This window comes from Molothrus ater, chromosome 1 (assembly GCF_012460135.2).
Source record: "Molothrus ater isolate BHLD 08-10-18 breed brown headed cowbird chromosome 1, BPBGC_Mater_1.1, whole genome shotgun sequence".
Lineage (NCBI taxonomy): Eukaryota > Metazoa > Chordata > Aves > Passeriformes > Icteridae > Molothrus > Molothrus ater.
Window position 1 is genome coordinate 101,196,617 of NC_050478.2, and position 17,847 is coordinate 101,214,463.

Below are 17,847 nucleotides of genomic sequence, written 5' to 3' on the forward strand. Positions count from 1 at the left end.
GTGTGCCTGAGTAAAAATCCCAGGTTTCATTCAAGAACAAGAGAACAAGGAGAAAAAAAAGTAAACCTTTACTTCTTCCAATTTCAGAGGAAAATGGGTATATGGGAACCCAGAGGTATCTTAAAAGCTTAGAAACTGAAAGTATAAAAAGGATGATCCTAGGCATTACTTATATTAATTTCCTGATCCTCAGAGGCCTGATGGGAGTTTTTGAGTTGAGGTTTAGTAGTGCTGTAAACCACAATGAAAATACTCATGACTCTGCTGTGAATTAGTGGAGTTTGTAGAGGCAAGTAAAAATGTTGAAGGTTTTCTTATTTTAAGGGTATTTCTTTATATAATGGATAATGTAACCATTTAACATTTAGAAAGGCAATCAAAATACGTCCCCTCTGAATTGACATATCTGGTATTTGGGGGTTACATATCCCCAAATATGTAATTTGGCTTCAAAAGGTGACTGATGCCTGAGCCATCACTTGAGCTATTAAAAAAATGTGTCTTAAGTTTCCAGAAATCTTAATACTGTCTTTTCTGAAGTCATATCATTGTGGTCCAGTACCCTCTGGCATTGGGTATTTTTAGTGTATTTTTATTTTTTCTGCAGCTGCAGCTTCTGGAAGTTAGATTTTTCTTTTCTCTTTTTAAATGAAACACTAGATTTCCAGATAATAATATGATTTTAGCACTGGGGCTGTAACTAGAACTTCACATCTCACAAACTGCTTAGTAAAACCATGAGAACTACCCACAGAGGAGTAGCCACATGTGAAATGCAGTTAGTGTGAGCTGTGTGATCTCAGCAAGTCTGGGAATTGATTTCCAGTACCTGTGTTGTTTTCATCCAACAGTCACCATCTAAAAGTATGGTGTTGGACCTAAGTTAGTTGCTGTGCTTTTTTAGTGGAAAGAAGTGGGTCTTTCTGTCTAGGAGAGAGTGAATGCTGCAATTTCCTACAGGGACTTGAGAGGAACTATAGTGGTCTTGCCTGCAGTTCTTTTTTTTAGACTGCTTGTGGTGTCTGAGATAGATATTCCCATAAAACACTAAAACCAGTCTCTGAGAACTGCCAGCAAGTGAAATTAGAGATGCTTTTCAGGCAGTTGAGCTAGAGTAAGTATTAAAAGACATTAATTTAAGAAACACTGATGTCGAATTCAAGGCTACATGAAAGGCAATACCAAGTCTTGGCACTCCCAAGGGAACTTCAAATGCCAGGGAAATGATGCTTCCCTCCAAAGATAAAGGATGCTTTGAAAAGAGAACATTGTAAAGGAAGGAGTATCCATGCATTAATGCTTATTTTTGATGCACAGGATGTTAGTGATGCAAGTATTTGTCATTAGAAAGAGATGCTGAGATTTGCAAAATTTACTGTATTTTCTGTATTTTGCAAATCCCTATAATTTTGGGGTTTTTTTGTCTATATGCATTTTGGTTTTGTTTAGTGGTGTCATAGATGAGGAGTTAAAATTTCTCTTACTAGTTTTTCTCCAGTAGACTGTATTCTCAGTTTTTTTAAATCCAGAATAGTTCTAGGTTTCATTGAAATGTTTTTAAACTTGTGTAATTGTGGTGCATTTGATTCATTATGGAGCTAAGTAACCTGCCTTTTCAGTTCCCAGTGATTTTGAAGTTTCTCTGTATTTTGGATCTTACTACTAACCTACCTGGTGTTTAATAAATGGCAAAGACAAAATGCTATGAGGTGTTTGGTGTAAAGAAGTTGTTCTCTATATGCTGCTGTCCTGTACAGTAAGAAGTGGCTCATCTTAGGAATTTTGCTCAAAAGAAATTCTTGGACAAAAACTGTTTTGAACAAAACAAGAAGTAAATACTTTTTCAGTCTAAAAAGATCGCATAAGCTAAATATAATATTGATGTAGCAGATGCTAAAAGCAGAGTAAAACATGTAGACCTGATGGGGTTTCTTTTCTTGTGTGAATTACATCTTGTGGTCCTCTTGTGAATAAAATTCCACCTGGATGGCAGCAAAAATTGTCTTTGAGACAGATGCTTTTGAGACTGCCTCTAAATGCTGCAGGTGATGAACAATTTTACAGAAACACCCCCCACTTCAAATCTCCAGTTTCAGGGTTCAGTTTTTTGTGTGTGCACCACAGTGCCAGAGTATGGCATGCATGAAATTTCAGTGCATGCTCTCCATATGGGATTCTGAATGGATCTTACTCATGCAAAGTGGCTGTGGCAGTCAGTGGAAGATTTGCTTTTCTTTTGCTTGCTGTTTCAATCCTGACTTCTTCTAACATTGAGTCTTGTGAAATTCTACCTCTGCAAATAAGAAAAAGCAATCTGTCTCTGGAGATTTCAGCTCACGGTTGTAACTGCTGGTGCTGAATACATGAATAGAGCCCATTCACTCTGTGCTGTGAGTGGTAAGTAATAGTACAGGAGCCAGCAGAGCTATAGCAGTTGAATGTAGAGTCCTCTTATAAAATTTTTATAATTATTTGAATTAAAAGGTATTTAGGAGTTGCTGAGGAAGAACTGAAAAAATTAGGCAAGTCAAAGGACTCTCACAAGCTGTGCTTGTATGGCTAATATTGTGTTTTCTGACTTTTCTTCCTCCTCTGAGAAAGGAAAAACAAGATTTCTCACCCTTCCCTGTTGTGTCTAAGGCTAAAAATATCTTACTAAAATGATTGTGTGTGTCTTAGGTCTTTTGTATTGTTTTTGTCACCCTGGTGCCAAACTAAATGCCTTTGATAAGCAGTTCGTTATGGTTCATATTTATATTAAAGTTTCAAATGGCAGTGGCAAGTATTTTAAGCACAGAAACAGTTTATTTCATCTAACAGTTTTGCTAGGAATGCCCTTTTGCTATCAAATACAAATATGCAATCATACGTGAAATGTGCTACCATTTCCTCTGAGAAGAGAAACTAAATTAATGATCATTGCTTATCTAAGTCAAGTAAAAAATAGGACCTTGCTGCTAGGATTGGAATGAGGAGAGTTTCAAAATGAGCTGGGATGTTTGGATGTCCTGTTCTCATGGGTAGCTGTGCAGACCTCTGCCCAGCACCCTGATTTATTCTTCTATTACATCAGAGGATTTTGCCTAAGCAATGAGAACAGCTGCCACCAGCAAGCTGCTGCTCAGGAGGAACAGTGCAGGAAGGGCTCTGGTAGGGATCAAAGAGAAGCTGTAACCCACTGTGGTTTACACTCCTCCTCAGCTTAGTGACAACACTTGCCATCTCAGATGGAGAAATAAACCATGTGGATTAGAGACAATCACAGAGTCATAGGACAGTCCCGGTCGGAAGGAACTTGGGAAGGTCATGTGAAGCAACTTCTTCTGGGAGCAGGGCCTCAGATTAGGTTTTCCAGGGCCAAATCTTTGCATGGTTCATTGTTCTCATGGTGGAGGGGAAAAAATAATTTAAAAAAATATATATATCATTTTTAATTTCCTTTTAATACTCAGAAGTTATTTCCCCGAAGCAAATTATGTCCTTAGCCTGCTCTCCTATAACTATTTCTCCCTGTGAGAAGACTACCCTTGTCTTCTCTAAAACTGTAATTTTATTGCTGTAAATTGGAGAAAAAAACCTGATTCCTGCATCCTTCAGCTTCTCCAAGCCTCTAATCATCTTGACAATTCTCTGTGGGATCTTGTCCAGATTTTCTGTGTCTCTCTTGAGCTGGGGATGCCAGAATTGCGTAGCAGGTAGGGCCTGACACTTGCCAGGCACAGTGGAATAATCACATCCCTTGATCTGCTGGCAGCACTCTGGCTGATGCAGTCCAGGACGTGTCTGCCTTCCTTGCTGCTGGAGTGCAGTCCACTGCTGGCTCTTTTTCAGCTTGCTGTGCACCAGAGCCTGTTCCACAGAGCTGCTTCCCACACAGTCTGTCCACAGCCTTTACAGTTATGTGCATTTATTCCAGCTGTGTTTATTCCAGGACTATCTTTGCTAAACCTCGTGCAGTTTTTGGTGTCCCATCTCTGGATGGTGAGTCTTTCTTCTGGCCTGTTCACAAATTTTATTTTATTTTATCTTCCTCCCAGTTCTCAAATTTTATCATTCACAAATTTTATGTCAGTGCTATTCCATCTAGGTAGTTTTGAATAGGACTAGATCTAATGCCAGTCTCTGAGAAGCTCCACTCATGGCAATCTACCTTTTTGTATTTGAGCCTTTACCCTACTTGGAGAAAGGCACTTTAGCTAATTCTCCACCCATCTTGTGCTCCATTTGTCAAGTCCTTATCTTATTGGCTTGTCAGCAAAGATATTATGGAACAGTGGTCAAAGATGCTGAAATAGAATACACTGCCTTGAAAATTAGACATTGCACCTTGTGGGTTTTATATTTTATGTATTTGTTTATGATTATGGTATGATTATATGGTAAACTAAGGTAGTACCTGGAGATCTGTGTAATTCTGGTGTCATGTAACCAGCAGTTATAGAAAAGCTGTCATTGTTTCTGAAAATGTCATCTCAGAGTGATCAACCATAAACCAAGTTATCAGCCACTAATGGTGGCTAATTATGGGTAATATGGCTAATAATGGTTAATTAGTCATTAAAAGGTGCTTCAGACATGCTTTGGAGAGGGAACACCAGCTGGAAGGGAAATTTCAGTTAGTTCCTCTGCTAAGATTGTATTTACAGAGCTACAGCTAATGCTGTCATTTCTTGTCATTTAGCAGACAACTGATGAAGAGAAATCTGTCAGCAGGGAGGATGACAAAGAAATTCCCTGCAGCCCAATTCCAATGACAGCAGAGAGGAGACGCAGCCTGTGGTATGCAAGCCACTACACAACTGATGAAAGAAAAGTAAGACTGGAGGGGGAAGGGTCTCTGCATTGCACAATTACTTTGAATTACAGTGTTAACATAACTTGCAAGTAAGATCTCCACGTGTGATTATGTAAATCAGATAAAATATCTGATTGATATAAAAATCAAGGCTGTATGGTAGAGTAGGATAGGAATATATTTTGTAAAACTGAATGAAACAAAACCGGGAGCCAGTGTAAGGATGTAAATGAAAAGCATGCTGCATGTTTTTAGTTTCCACATTTAAGTGTAGGACTTGGCTTTTGGCTTGGGGCCATTATCTTTGAGCAAACCAGCTAGAATGTCTGTCAGAGAGCTAAACCTGGTGTAAAGATCTGATCTGCCTTGTAGCTACTAATTAGCACCGTCACTGGTGACTGGGGACTGCCAGATTATCTCCTAAGCACACTGGTGTCCTTCTTGAAGATACAAAGCAGGGCAGTTTAGGCAGCTGTGTAAAATATCCTGGAAGGGTCCAGCTCTCTACAACCTATCTGCACCAGCTGCATTACAAAATTTCATTTGTTGAGTTATTGTCAAATTTGGGACATATGAATATTCATATATACTCAAGCCACATATACTCAAGCCCCAAGAAATCCACTACAGTAATAGTAATGGGAAAGGAGCTGGCAAATGGATAAAGTATTGTATTTTATGCATCACCATTTTATTGGAACTATTTTTATAATTGTAGTAATTCTAATGATTGTTTAAAAACTTAGTTTTTAAGCATTGGATCATTAGAAAGACATTAGAAAGCAGTTAATCAGTATAATGCAATACTGATTAATTCTTTGAGTTAGCATCCAAAATTTCAATGCAACCTTCTCAGTTCTGGTTTAAAATTCACAGGAGCATACAGTAAAATTATGTCAATGCTATGGCACACTGAATACAATTCTATAGTATTGTACAATTCTGCTGACTTTTTAAGAATTCTTTCTGAATTTCTTGGTGCAAATCTGCAAAAGTCAGCACACATGCATGCATGTATTCAAGAAGTCTGACTTATTAATGCTTGAGCTGTGCTTCTGTAATAATTTGTTCTTGCATTGCTTTTTGCAGCTTCTGTCAATGACCCAAGATGAATACAAGCCATCGGATGTTAGTATACTACTAGTCTTTGTAATTTTGCAATTCTTCTCAATGTGTGTAATACAGACAACAATGATACCTACAGATAAAACCTTAGATGACATTTGTAAAACTTCTAGAATTATGCTTAACCTGCCATTTACCCTATAATCTTGATTACCTTAAATGTAATTGTCTTCTGCTTCCTTAATAATTTCCCTGAGAAACCATTGATTGATCACTTGAAATTAAGCTGCTTGTAGTAGTACCAACTGGCAAACGATCTTTGCTATTTCATTGGGTTTGAATAAGATATGAAAATATGCTTTCTAATGCAAGCCACCTTTAAATTTGATTTAGTTTCTTTGCTATATTTTTTAATTTCATTCGTGTTGGAATGCTGAGGCCCTTAACGCATGACCGACAGCACATATGAGTTCAATTTGCAGATTACAGAAAATCCAAGTCTTTATTTGAACAGACAGCAAATGATCCATTTATCTTGACTGCTACAGACCTTAGCAGACTCTGAAAGCAGAAACGTCCCCTCTGTTTAGCACCCACGGGAGAATGGAGATGAAGATGAATTTTAGGAGCATCTATAGCCTAATCTAAACGTGCTCCACGGCCTGTACTTGGTGGAGCTGGATATGACTGAACATAACCCAGATACTATTCTGAAACAGTTCACAGGCTGTTGCACATGCCTGCGAATAGTTTTGACAAGCAAGATATGCTCCTGTCTCACAGCCTGAGCAGAAGTCAGTCTTGAGCACGTATTGCCATCACTCACCCGCAGCATGTGTGAATTTCTGCCAATAGGAAAGATATTGATGGTTGTGATTGCTGGAGCCCTTATTCAAACAAGCACAAGGGCTGAAATTGAAGTCACAAGTATAAAAGAATGAAAAAAAGTGTTGAATTAGCACTACTAAGTGATAAAAATGTGCAATCAATAACAATGACTACCACAAGTGGTTTTATTAACAGCTGCAAATGTAGATCTCACCACTAAAAATTCAAATTGGAAAGTCATTTATAGCCATTATTTTAATAACTACTGGAAATAACTAGATGTGAACTGAAGTCTGAAAATCCTGATGAAGTAGTTTGCCTAAGAAGAAGAAGAATGATTTTTAAGTTACTTCTATTGGTATGACATAAAAATCTGACGATTAATAATAAATAATAAATTTTGGAAGCTGTTCTGTGTTACTCTTGCATGCAACACGACTATAACATATCAGTTTCTTGGAAGTAACTGCAGCTGCCCGCTAACCTCTTTTAACATTGGCACTCCAAGAGTAGCAAAACACAGAAGTAGGAGTCCCACTCCTCTGAGAGCCACAATAAATGCATTGCCTCTCTCCGGTGTCCTGGCAGGTGCTGCTGGTGACAGTGAACGGGAACCCTGCTGACTATCACACCATCCACCCTGCACTGCCACTAGAAAATGGCCCAGCCAAAGCAGACGTGTACTCCACACCACAGTACAAGTGGGAGCCCTCGGATGGCATGTCAGGTAGTAAATGGCCTAGGAATTGTCATTTTTTCCGTGTGTTTTTCATATTCTGTGTCGTCAGTCACTGCCTGTAGCATTTCTTGTCATTTTGGTAAGCTCTTTGGCCTGTTAAATTAAATAACTGCTGTCACCTTGCAATGATGGATACCCATACAACAGTTTTGTAAACTGGGGTCCAAGTGTTACCATCCAGAATACTTTGCCTACCAACCCAGTGATTTGGAGTAGACATCAGAGTGATTGCAAGCAAAGTAATTTCAGGAGAGGATGCATGTACTATCTTTACACCAGCATGGATTGCAAATAAGAATTTCTTTTTCTACTTAGAAAAGGAAGGGGAGGAGGAAGAAGAAGAAGAGGAGGTTACTCAGGAGGAAAAGGAAAATGTTAAATTGCATGCCCTAGTCTCTGTGTTTCAATTTATCATGAAACAAAGCTACATTTGTGCTCTGATAGCTATGATGGTAAGTACTAGCAACAAAAAGAATGCTGCTGATTTTATGAAAGTGTCTTCTCCATGTTTTTCTGAAAGTAGTCTCATTGGTTGGTTTTCAGCAAGTCTTTGTATCAGGCTTAAAAAATATCAAGATGGTGTCTGCATAATTTTGAGCCCATTTTAGGTTATTAATGTATAATTCCTAGGACTGTTGCACACCTTTAAATAGGACAACACATTTCCAGGACTGAGAGCCCCAGGCTTTGTTTTCTGTTGAATACCAAAAAACCACTGGGTCTCAGTTTTCTATTGATTCCCAAGTTCTTACACAAGCAGGTTTGTCATGTGTTTGCACCACTCAAAAATTTACATGTAAAATTAATGTATGTCATACTGATATAGAAAACTGTAAAAATATGGTTCCTAATTCAGGCAATGCATGCATCCAATGACTCTCTGAGAAGAAAGGATTTGTAAAGTCTGGTTTCCTGTATTGACACAGAAAGATCTCAAGGAAAATACAACTTTGTGCCAAGGCAGACTTTCATGTTGTTTTATTTATTACCCGTCTTTCTCTTTTTCATGCTGCTGCTTGTTTTTAAGCCTACTTGTTGCAAATACTTTGAGCTGCATTATACCAAGGTTTCCACATAATGATTAGATGTCTTTCTATATTCCCAATGCAATCTTTGCTTTTACTGTTTTGGAGAAGTTTCAACTATGATGAAATTAACCATAAAGCTTCTTGGCCCAATTTTGCATTAAAAACGGTAAAACAAATTACCTTGGCTGCCTCTTGTTTGCATAAAGTTTCAAACTTTATTGGCTGTCTTTTAACAGAAAAAGTTTCCCCTGTAAATAAGGCAGGCTCCTTGTGCAAAATATGGATCTGGATTGATGCATTTTGAGATATCAGCAATTAGTTAGTTATTTTCATATTGACACAATTTTTTTTCCTATTTTTTAAACTCATGTACTTCTATGATCTAAGGATCATAGAATGTTTTGGGTTGGAAGGGATCTTAAAAGTTATCTAGTTCCAACCCCCTGCCTTGGGCAGAGACACCTACCAGACCAGGTTTGCATTTCCCTTTTAATAAAGTCCCAGGGTTATATCTCTCAATATAAAAGGAGAGTATATATTTGAAGAACTTACTTGTAGTTTATTGCTAGCTTTTATCTTCATGACATATTCTGATTTTATGTGATTCAAATTAATTTATGAATTTACTTGTGGTATGCTCTGATGGAAATTCCGTTTATACTACAGCCAAAGTGTAAGCTATTTTCTCAGACAAGGATGGAGAAGTAGCATATCAGTGTTTTTCACATACCCTTAAAAGACACAATTTCCTGGAGGGCTAAGCTAACCTGATAGAAATATTCTTAATGTTTAATAATTTTTTTAATGCTTTATTGACAGTTGCTCCACAGTTATAGCAGCAGATACACAGCTAAATTTAGTCCTAAATCAATAATATAATGTAGATAAAAACACTTAAACCCCCTAAATCCTTTTCTTCAGTGTTTAATAGAGAAGTTTTCAAAAACAGACTTCTGAAAGCTGTAGAAAATGTTCTGTAGTTGTTGAGTATTCAGGTAATCTACCACAGTTACTGTAGACTAAATGTTCTTCAGGTTGGGTGGGTGCACACCATAGCTTTCCATTTTAAACTGATTCCACAAAAGCTAGAGCAGTATTGAGTTAATGTTTTGTAATGCTGTCAAAGGCCTTCAATGCAGTACCTATTGATTTTGTTTTGCCATTCCTACTCTGAATTCTTTGCTGCTGATTTGCAAGAAAAAATTCTGTGCTCAAACTTTAATTTTTATTTTCCATCTCTTTTAGTTTGGTGTAATGAGAGGCAATGAGTCTGCTTACAAAGTGCAGCTAATGCATCAAGGGTTTGCCCTCAGAATCTACTTTCTGCAGGTTCTCCAAGGGGTTTATTTAAGCTGGTCCAGTAGGTGATTAATGTGGGTGAGAGTCTGATGAAAATTAAAATATGTGAATGAAGTGTAACTGGGAATCTGCATCTGTGCTGTTCCTGAATCCATCTGTGGACATTTTTTCCTCTCTTTCCTCCCTCCACAAGGCATGGAGCATCACATATCACAGCTGGTTGACTTTTGTATTACTGATCTGGTCTTGCACATTGTGGATGATTCGGGACCGAAGGAAATACGCCATGATCAGTTCACCATTCATGGTTTTTTATGGAAATTTACTGCTAATATTACAGTATATATGGAGTATTGAGCTCAAGAATGATGAACTTCCTCAAGTATCTGGTTTTTTAAAAAGAAAAGAACCTGGGGAGCTGGCATCAAAGGTAAGTGTAACAAACAGTTGAGATTTATTTATGAAACCACAAAGTATATTGTGATAAAAATATGGATCTCTTGACATTTCTTTAAGAGTGCATCTACAGTATTCAGCAGCAATTCTAAAGTAAAGGGTAAGTCATTAGAAAGAGTGTTCAGAAAACTGCTTCTTGCATATTAAGCTAATACTAGAGCAAATGGTTCAGACACCTTTTAAGTTTTCATGATAATTCTGTAGAAAGTACTTGGTGAATTGAAATTTCTCACTTGTTTGGTTTTATAAACTGAATTCAAAACCAGATGTTATTTGATTCTCTAGATTAATACCCATGGGATGTCAGCTCTGTCTGTGACTGTGATGGCAACTGGAACTGTGTTGTCATTGCAATTACCAATACTACTCACTCCCTAATGGTTTGGCACAAGCAGCAGCACATAGCAGTGGGTGCCTGAGGTTTAATTCTTTATCCTTACACCTGAATCAGCATGAGTTGAAGTCCATTTTAGGTTAGAACCAAGAGAATTTGCTGGCCCCAGTGCATGACAGATTTTTTTTTTTAATGTCTTGAAAAAGCATTTCATTCTGCAATTTTTCTCCTGGAGAAGGGACTGAGCAAAAAGAGGATGTTTTTTTCCTAGAGCACCCAAGAGGGGCATCTCAGGGAGTGCATCTAGTTGGCACTGCTCCCCTTGTGCTAAGTGGATCACTTCCCTTGTGACCCCTAATTACAATTTAAGTTGATTCTGTACGACATCTTCCTTGTTGGCAATACCTTTTGGACAACCATTCCTGGGTCTTTAATGCATTCAAAAGTTAGTGAGTGCTGTATTATTTGTCTTGTAACAGTAGGGTTAGTTTGGTAAGAAGGATAAAGCTCAAGGGGTTCTGCAAGAGAAGTTTACTTTTTTTTTTAATGACTTCATAAATCTCTAAGGAATTTTAACTGTCTTAATACTTCATTCCCTTTGATATTATTTCTTATTGGCTATATCATCAAGCATCTTGTCTAAAAACAGATACTGTCAAGAAAAGAAGTTGGTGTGTGTATATAGTGATTTGGCCACATCCATAAAGCCATTAGGTGTTTAATGGGGTTTTTTAAGCTGAATTAAATGTACTCCATAGCTTTCACATAATCACACAATAGTTGAAGCCAAAAAAGACTTCTGGAGGTCATTGGTCCAACTCTCAAACAGAGCCATCTTGATTGCCCAGGACCATGCCTAGATGGTTTTTGAATATCCCTATGAGTGGAAACCCTTGTTACATCCTGGGCAACCTGTGCCAGTGCTTAATTACCCTCACAGGAAAAAAGTGTTTCCTGATGTTCAGAGGGAATGGCCCATGTTTCAATTTGTGCCTATTGCCTCTGGTCCCATCACTGGGTACCACTGAAAAGAGTCTGGCTCCAGCCTCTTCACGCCTCCCTTTAGATATATATAGACATTGAATGAGATTCCTCCTGAGCTTTGTCTTTTACATAGGAGAGATGTTCCAGTCCCTTCATGGCCATTCAGCTGGACTCTCTCCTGTACATCCATTTTTCTTGTACTGGGGTGCCAGAACAGGACACAGCACTCAAATTGTGGCCTCACCTCTCAGTGCTGAGTAGGGAAGAAGAATCACCTTCCTCAACCTGCTGTCAACACCTCCTAATGCAGCCATTAACATTCTTTGTCATGAGGGCACATTGCTGGTTTAGTTGTAACTTGTTGTCCACCAGGATCTACAGGCTGTTTCTGCCAAACTACTCTCCAGCTGATTGGACCCCAACACCTAATGGTACATGAGCTGGTTCTTCCTCCCCAGGTGCAGGACTTTGTACATCACCTTCTTGAATGCCCTGATGTCCTGGCCCCTCTCTCCAGCCCCTCTCTCCTGCCTGTCGAGGTCCTGCTGGATGGCAGCATGACCCTCTGGTGGATCAGCCACTCCTCCCAGGTGTGCGTTATCAGTAAACTTGGTGAGGGTACACTCTCCCCCATCATCTGTATTAAAAATGAGGATGTTGAACAAGACTGGGTTTAGTATTGACCCCTGGGGCACATTGCTAATAACTGACCTCCAAGTAGACTTTATGCCATTGATCATCGCCCTTTGAGCTCAGCTGTTCAGTCAGTTTTCAGTTCAGCTCACTGTCTGCTCATCCAGCCCCCATTTTATCATAAAAGTTTATGAAGCTGGTCAAGCTTCCTCTGAACATATACACTCTGACTATTCATGATGGTTTTCTCATCCTTCATTTGCCTGGAAATGTTTTTCAGGATTAGCTCCTCCATCACATTAGAAACACAAAATGGTTTGGGGTCAGCAGGGACCTATCAAGATCATCTAGTCCAACCCCCTGCCATAGGCAGGGACATCTTTCACTAGATCAGGTTGCTCAAAGTTCCATCCAGCCTGACCTTGGACACTTCCAATGATGGAGCATCCACTGCTTCTCTAGGAAGCCTTTTCCAACATCTCACCTCTATCACCCTCCCAGAGATTGAAGTGAGGTTGTCCAGGCTTGATCCTTCATCTTGAACTTCTTGAAGAGAAGAGTGACATTTGCTTTCCTCAGCAATTCTCCCATCACCACATTTGATCAAATATCATTGAGAGTAACCTCTACTAGTGACACCAGCCAGCTCCTAGGCACATCCCATCAGGACCCATGCACTTATGTACGTCCACTTTCTTTAAATATTCCCTGATCCAAGCCTGTTCCACCAAAGGAAGACTCATCCTTGCTTCAGACTTTTCCATGGTCTCCAAGAACTGTGTTTCCTAAGGGCAGTCTTGCTAGCAAAGGCTGAGGCACAGAAGGCATTTGCTACCTCAGTTTCTTCCATGCCCTGTGTCACCAGGGCCTTCGCCCCAGTCATCGGGGCCTAGATTTTCCCTAGCCTCCCTTTTTTTGCTGAGGCATGTACAGAAGCAAAATCTTGTTGCTTGATGTGCCTTGCCAAACTCAGTTTCAGGCTTGACTTTTCTAACCATGTCTGTGCATGCATGGCCAGGCAGAGTCTATGCATGCAGGCAGAGTCTATACATTCCAGCTGTGTTGCTGTGCAAATCCCAACCTCACCTCTGCATCTTTCGGGCCTGTGCTTCCTAAGGAGCCTGTAGCTCTGTATTGCAAATATTCAAGGCATCACACCCTGTCTCTCTCATGCCAACAAGACCACAGCCCTGCACAGAGATCTCTGATTGCTTGGGTTTGTTCACCATGCTGCAGGGCTCAAGTTTACAGGCACTTGAGAAGGGTACCTGACATGCTGTTTTCCCAGAAAGAATCTGGCAGGTTTCCCTGTAAGGCTGTGTTGAAGTAATTGCCTTGATTATATATACAAATGCTTGCAGTGACCCTGTATAAGCCCTGTTTTGCTGATTATGTATTTCCTTTTGTTCACATCACCCCAGGCACCCTTTGCTTGTTAGCCTTGTCCATCAGTCTCTCTTTAGCAGTTTATCTGCTAGTAACTCTGTACCCCTCTTTATTCCTATTTTAAAGTCCTTTGAATAATGGTTGAATTTAAATGGAGACTAGATGCTGTATTCTGCAGAAAGTGTACTGTAATTCTTTCTGCATAAGTGCCTGCATGCTATATGTGTTTCCTGGTCTGAAAATGAGATAAAATCTATACTGTAAAAGGTGACTAAAAGCATTTCTTTCATCTGCAACCCTTCAAGACTTTTCTTAGAGCCAGCTCTGGCTGTGGAAATGCCGAGTAGAACAAGGGAGTAAATGTGGCAGGAAGTCAGAGCTAATCACTGCAGAAGAAAGTCTTTTTTTTACAATATCAAAGGTTTGTGTTGGAAAAGCTAGAGCTCCAGTAGGTATCTGGGGAACTGTGACAAGTCACACAGACTGACAATCTGCTGCCATGGCTCAGTGTTAGCAGCAATGTCAATAAAAAAGCCATCTCCTGGGAGCAATCCTTTTCCCCATTAAGGTCTTGTGCATTAGAAAAAAAAAATACACTGTACCACTGGCCTTGCCATTCTATTGTGTGCAAATATTTGGCTCTTACGTGCTTCTTCTTTGAAATTTTCTGTTCTTCTAGCTATGTAGTGAAATAAGTCTCCTTCTGTGAAGGAAAATTAGCAAAAACTTTGCAGAGAGCAAACATAAAATCAAGTGTGTGACAACAGGTATCATGTTTTTTAAATTTTGTCCAACTCTTGGTATTGCAAGCTGTTGAATGTAGCTTTTTGCAACACACAGAATTGCACTCTTCATTAAAGAAATCCATTTACTTCTAAGGTATCCTGCAGTTACTGAATTAACATCTCTTGAAGCTCTTAAAAGAATTGAGGGCTATCTCAGCTCTGAGATAGCTGAGAGCTATCTCAGCTCTTTGCAAATACAAAGCATATTCCATTAACTGGGTCTTCTGTATCTGCAAGACATACCAAAAAATGGATCTTTAAATTAACTGTGTTTAAGCACCTGAAGTAACAAACCTCCTAAATCAAAATATTTATGATGTACAAAATCATGATAATGACAACACACTCTTGCATATGCTTCTTCCCTGTAAAGGGTAAAAAATGAACAAAAACACAACAAATGGTAATTATATCAATCAAGGCATAATAAGAAGATCCCTAAACTTATAGGACAGTAGTTAAAAACTGAATAAAACAGGATAGGAATAGATGCGTATAAGTGAATATCTTTAAGAAATGAAAATGTGCAAATGAAGCCAAGTTGTCTGTAATGCAGGATGTTTCCTAAATAACATAACTTGCCATAAGATGCACTTTGACACCTCTGCCATTGCTGCCATTTTCTCAGAGACAGAGAAAACAAAGGCATGCAAAATTTGTGAAAACCTATGCTTGTATCAGTAGGACATAGGATATACAATTAGTCTGTTGGTTTTGTTTTGATTTTTGTTTGCAGATTCTTTTCACAATTACTTTCTGGCTACTGCTTAGGCAACACCTCACTGAACAGAAAGCACTTCGGCTAAAAGAAGCTACTTTATCTGAGGTCAAAGTTGGAAGTGAAGAAAATGAAGAAAAAGGTAAAGCCAGATCCAATTTAGTCCTTCAGTCATGATAGAAGTTCCAGTTACTGCGTTTCTCTGATGCTGAAAGCAATTAGCAAGGTATCTGTTATTAGCTAAGAAAGATATTACAAAATCTATGTGCAGCTATCTCTGAGCTATAGAAGTAAAACACTTTTAAGCTTTAGAACTTCATATAAAATGTTCTTTACTGGAAGGTTATAAAATGACTCATTTCAGAAAGATCATGAAACTCAAATGATCAGTCTACTGCTGTGTTCCCAACTCAAACCAGGGGATTAATTGCCTTAAAGTTTAACCACAGGAGATGAGTTTACCTAGGAAAAGTTGCTAAATTCCTTGAAAGTTGTGTTGGTGCATAAACTCTTTTACAGACACAGAAGTTAAACTACAAATTTCAGTGGGAAAAAAAGGATATGTTTTTTCAGTGCAGGGGCTCAAGCACACCTGAGAGCAAAGTTTACTTTTATAGATTCAGCTTGCCTAATAACTCAGTGACCTGTTCTTTCTTTTGCATGTTCCTTCAAACATTCCTTGCCCTCTCTCTCTCTTCTGGATGTTAAACTGAAAAAGTTCAATGCACTGAAATGATAGAAAGTGAGCCCTGGAAGCAGTGGTGTGGTTTTGTCTCTGATTAATTACAATCCTTGTCTCAGTAAAACATCTGATCAATGTCAAAGCTGTACTACAAGGATTTTCAAGGCAAGAGCCTGAGGAGGGGGATGGTGAGTGGGACAAAAGGAGTGGGCAAGCCTTTTGATGGTGAAGTTTCAATATTGCTCTCAGTGGAAGGAAAAACAACTGTACTATGGTTCTGGCAAGCCCTGTTATCTAGGTACTTGCACATGTACTTGCTGCTGGGGGTCACTTACCCTGATCTCCACATTCTTCATAGGGTTAATAACTGGGGAATATTGAACTCTTCATAAGGCCAAAGCAGCATTTCTTTTCTGGCCCAGGTGCAGCACAAAAACCTGGATAAATGGTAGCTTTTTTGAAAAACTGCAGTGTTAGTGCAGCACTTCTATTTTTTAAGCTTCTTTGGGTTTATGTTAATGTTTTCCCTTGGTTGTGGTTTTGAGGATAAACACAATATTATCTAAAGGATGAAGCTCAAGACAGGAGGCTGGAACTCAAGATGAGAGTTTAAACTCGAGAGGTTTCTGGTGGTGCTGGTGGTCTCTTTGTTTTCCAATTCAAAATGTTGCTTACTCGAGAGTATAAGAGTATATGGAAAGTGTTTTGGCTGTTATCCATTATGCAACCCTTAAGCTCTAATTTTCCACTAAAGCTGCTGACATTTCAGACAAAGAGAAGGTGGGTGTCTGGTAAGGATGTATAGCCATGTGCCCTATGGCTCCAGCAGCAGGTTTAAGCTCACACAAAGTTACAACCCTTTTCCTTGCTCTGGAGGCATGCATGATTAGGAATTACAGTCTCTTGTGAATATTGAGTTTTAAGTTTCTGTGTTGTGTGCAGAGATTTTACTTTCCACCCATTTAAATTCTTACTAAAAGTCCCCAGAAGAGACAGGCCAAATGTGACTCTGTGTTTGCAGAAGAGGAGTCGCAGGAGGGAGAAGTGTCAGAAGAACAGGAAGAGGAGAAGGAAGAGGAGGAGGAGGGAGAGGAGGAGGATGAACAGGATATTATGAAAGTCTTGGGGAAGCTGGTGATGGCTATGTTAATCAAGTACTGGATTTACGTCTGTGGGGGCATGTTCTTCTTTGTCAGCTTTGAGGGTACAATTGTCATGTACAAAATCATCTACATGGTACTGTTCCTCTTCTGTGTGGCCCTCTACCAGGTAAGGGAGAACTGTGTTAACTGAATTTTATCCTTGAATAGGACTGTTCGTACTTTTAGCTTGGTAATAAAGAAAAAACCAAATAGAATTCATGAACAGTGAACTTGTTCTTTAGTTAAGCACAACAGAATAAGGCCATTTGAAGGGATTAAGACTAATTTTCCTCTGTTTTTTTTGGTTATAGTGACAGGCAAAGTGCATGTAAATTAGATACAATGCACACCTCTGGCATGCCACTTCACCATAAGCTTTGGAACCTTTGTGGAAAATTCTGAGTCTATGCACATTCTACATAGCCACCAGTTTTTATGACAGTTGGTCCACACTGCTTCCACACCCCAATGAGCATGGCAGTCCCTCTTCTCCTGGACTTTCTACTCCTAATAGTGATGAAATTAGCTGGCTGAAGCTGTCCCTGACGTTGTGTCTATGGCCCATATCTCATCAGACATTTTTGCACAAAAGTCTTTACTTAAATGCATTTGCATCAGGAGTAAAAACTAACTCAAAAATCTGTGCCTGACACTTGGTAATCATTGCTTACTTCAGACCAGCTGGGAAAAATAGTGTTCTTTATTCTTGTTTGACAGTACAATGTTGTCAATATTTTTATCGGTGTCTTTGCCTTCAGCTTGTGTCAGCATCTTTAGTGTGTGATTTTCAGGTACACTATGAATGGTGGAGAAAGATTTTAAAGTACTTCTGGATGTCAGTGGTTGTTTACACAATGTTGGTACTTATCTTCATCTACACATACCAGTTTGAGTCATTCCCTGGGTTGTGGAAGAACATGACAGGCCTGGATGAAAGGAAGTGAGTGGTTTTGATTAATTTTTTATTTGTATC

At 39.1% G+C, this 17,847-nt stretch overlaps 1 protein-coding gene across 1 annotated transcript in view; it reads left to right on the top strand.

The window, feature by feature from the left end:
- The window catches only part of PIEZO2 (piezo type mechanosensitive ion channel component 2), a 285,479-nt gene that overhangs the window by 186,523 nt on the left and 81,109 nt on the right, over nt 1-17,847 (top strand). Inside the window, exons 9-16 of the mRNA XM_036378969.2 lie at nt 4,682-4,813; nt 5,885-5,923; nt 7,277-7,415; nt 7,743-7,879; nt 9,948-10,184; nt 15,069-15,192; nt 16,754-17,001; nt 17,666-17,814. Coding sequence (XP_036234862.1) covers nt 4,682-4,813; nt 5,885-5,923; nt 7,277-7,415; nt 7,743-7,879; nt 9,948-10,184; nt 15,069-15,192; nt 16,754-17,001; nt 17,666-17,814 — 1,205 coding nt within the window. The remainder of the gene's footprint in view (nt 1-4,681; nt 4,814-5,884; nt 5,924-7,276; nt 7,416-7,742; nt 7,880-9,947; nt 10,185-15,068; nt 15,193-16,753; nt 17,002-17,665; nt 17,815-17,847) is intronic.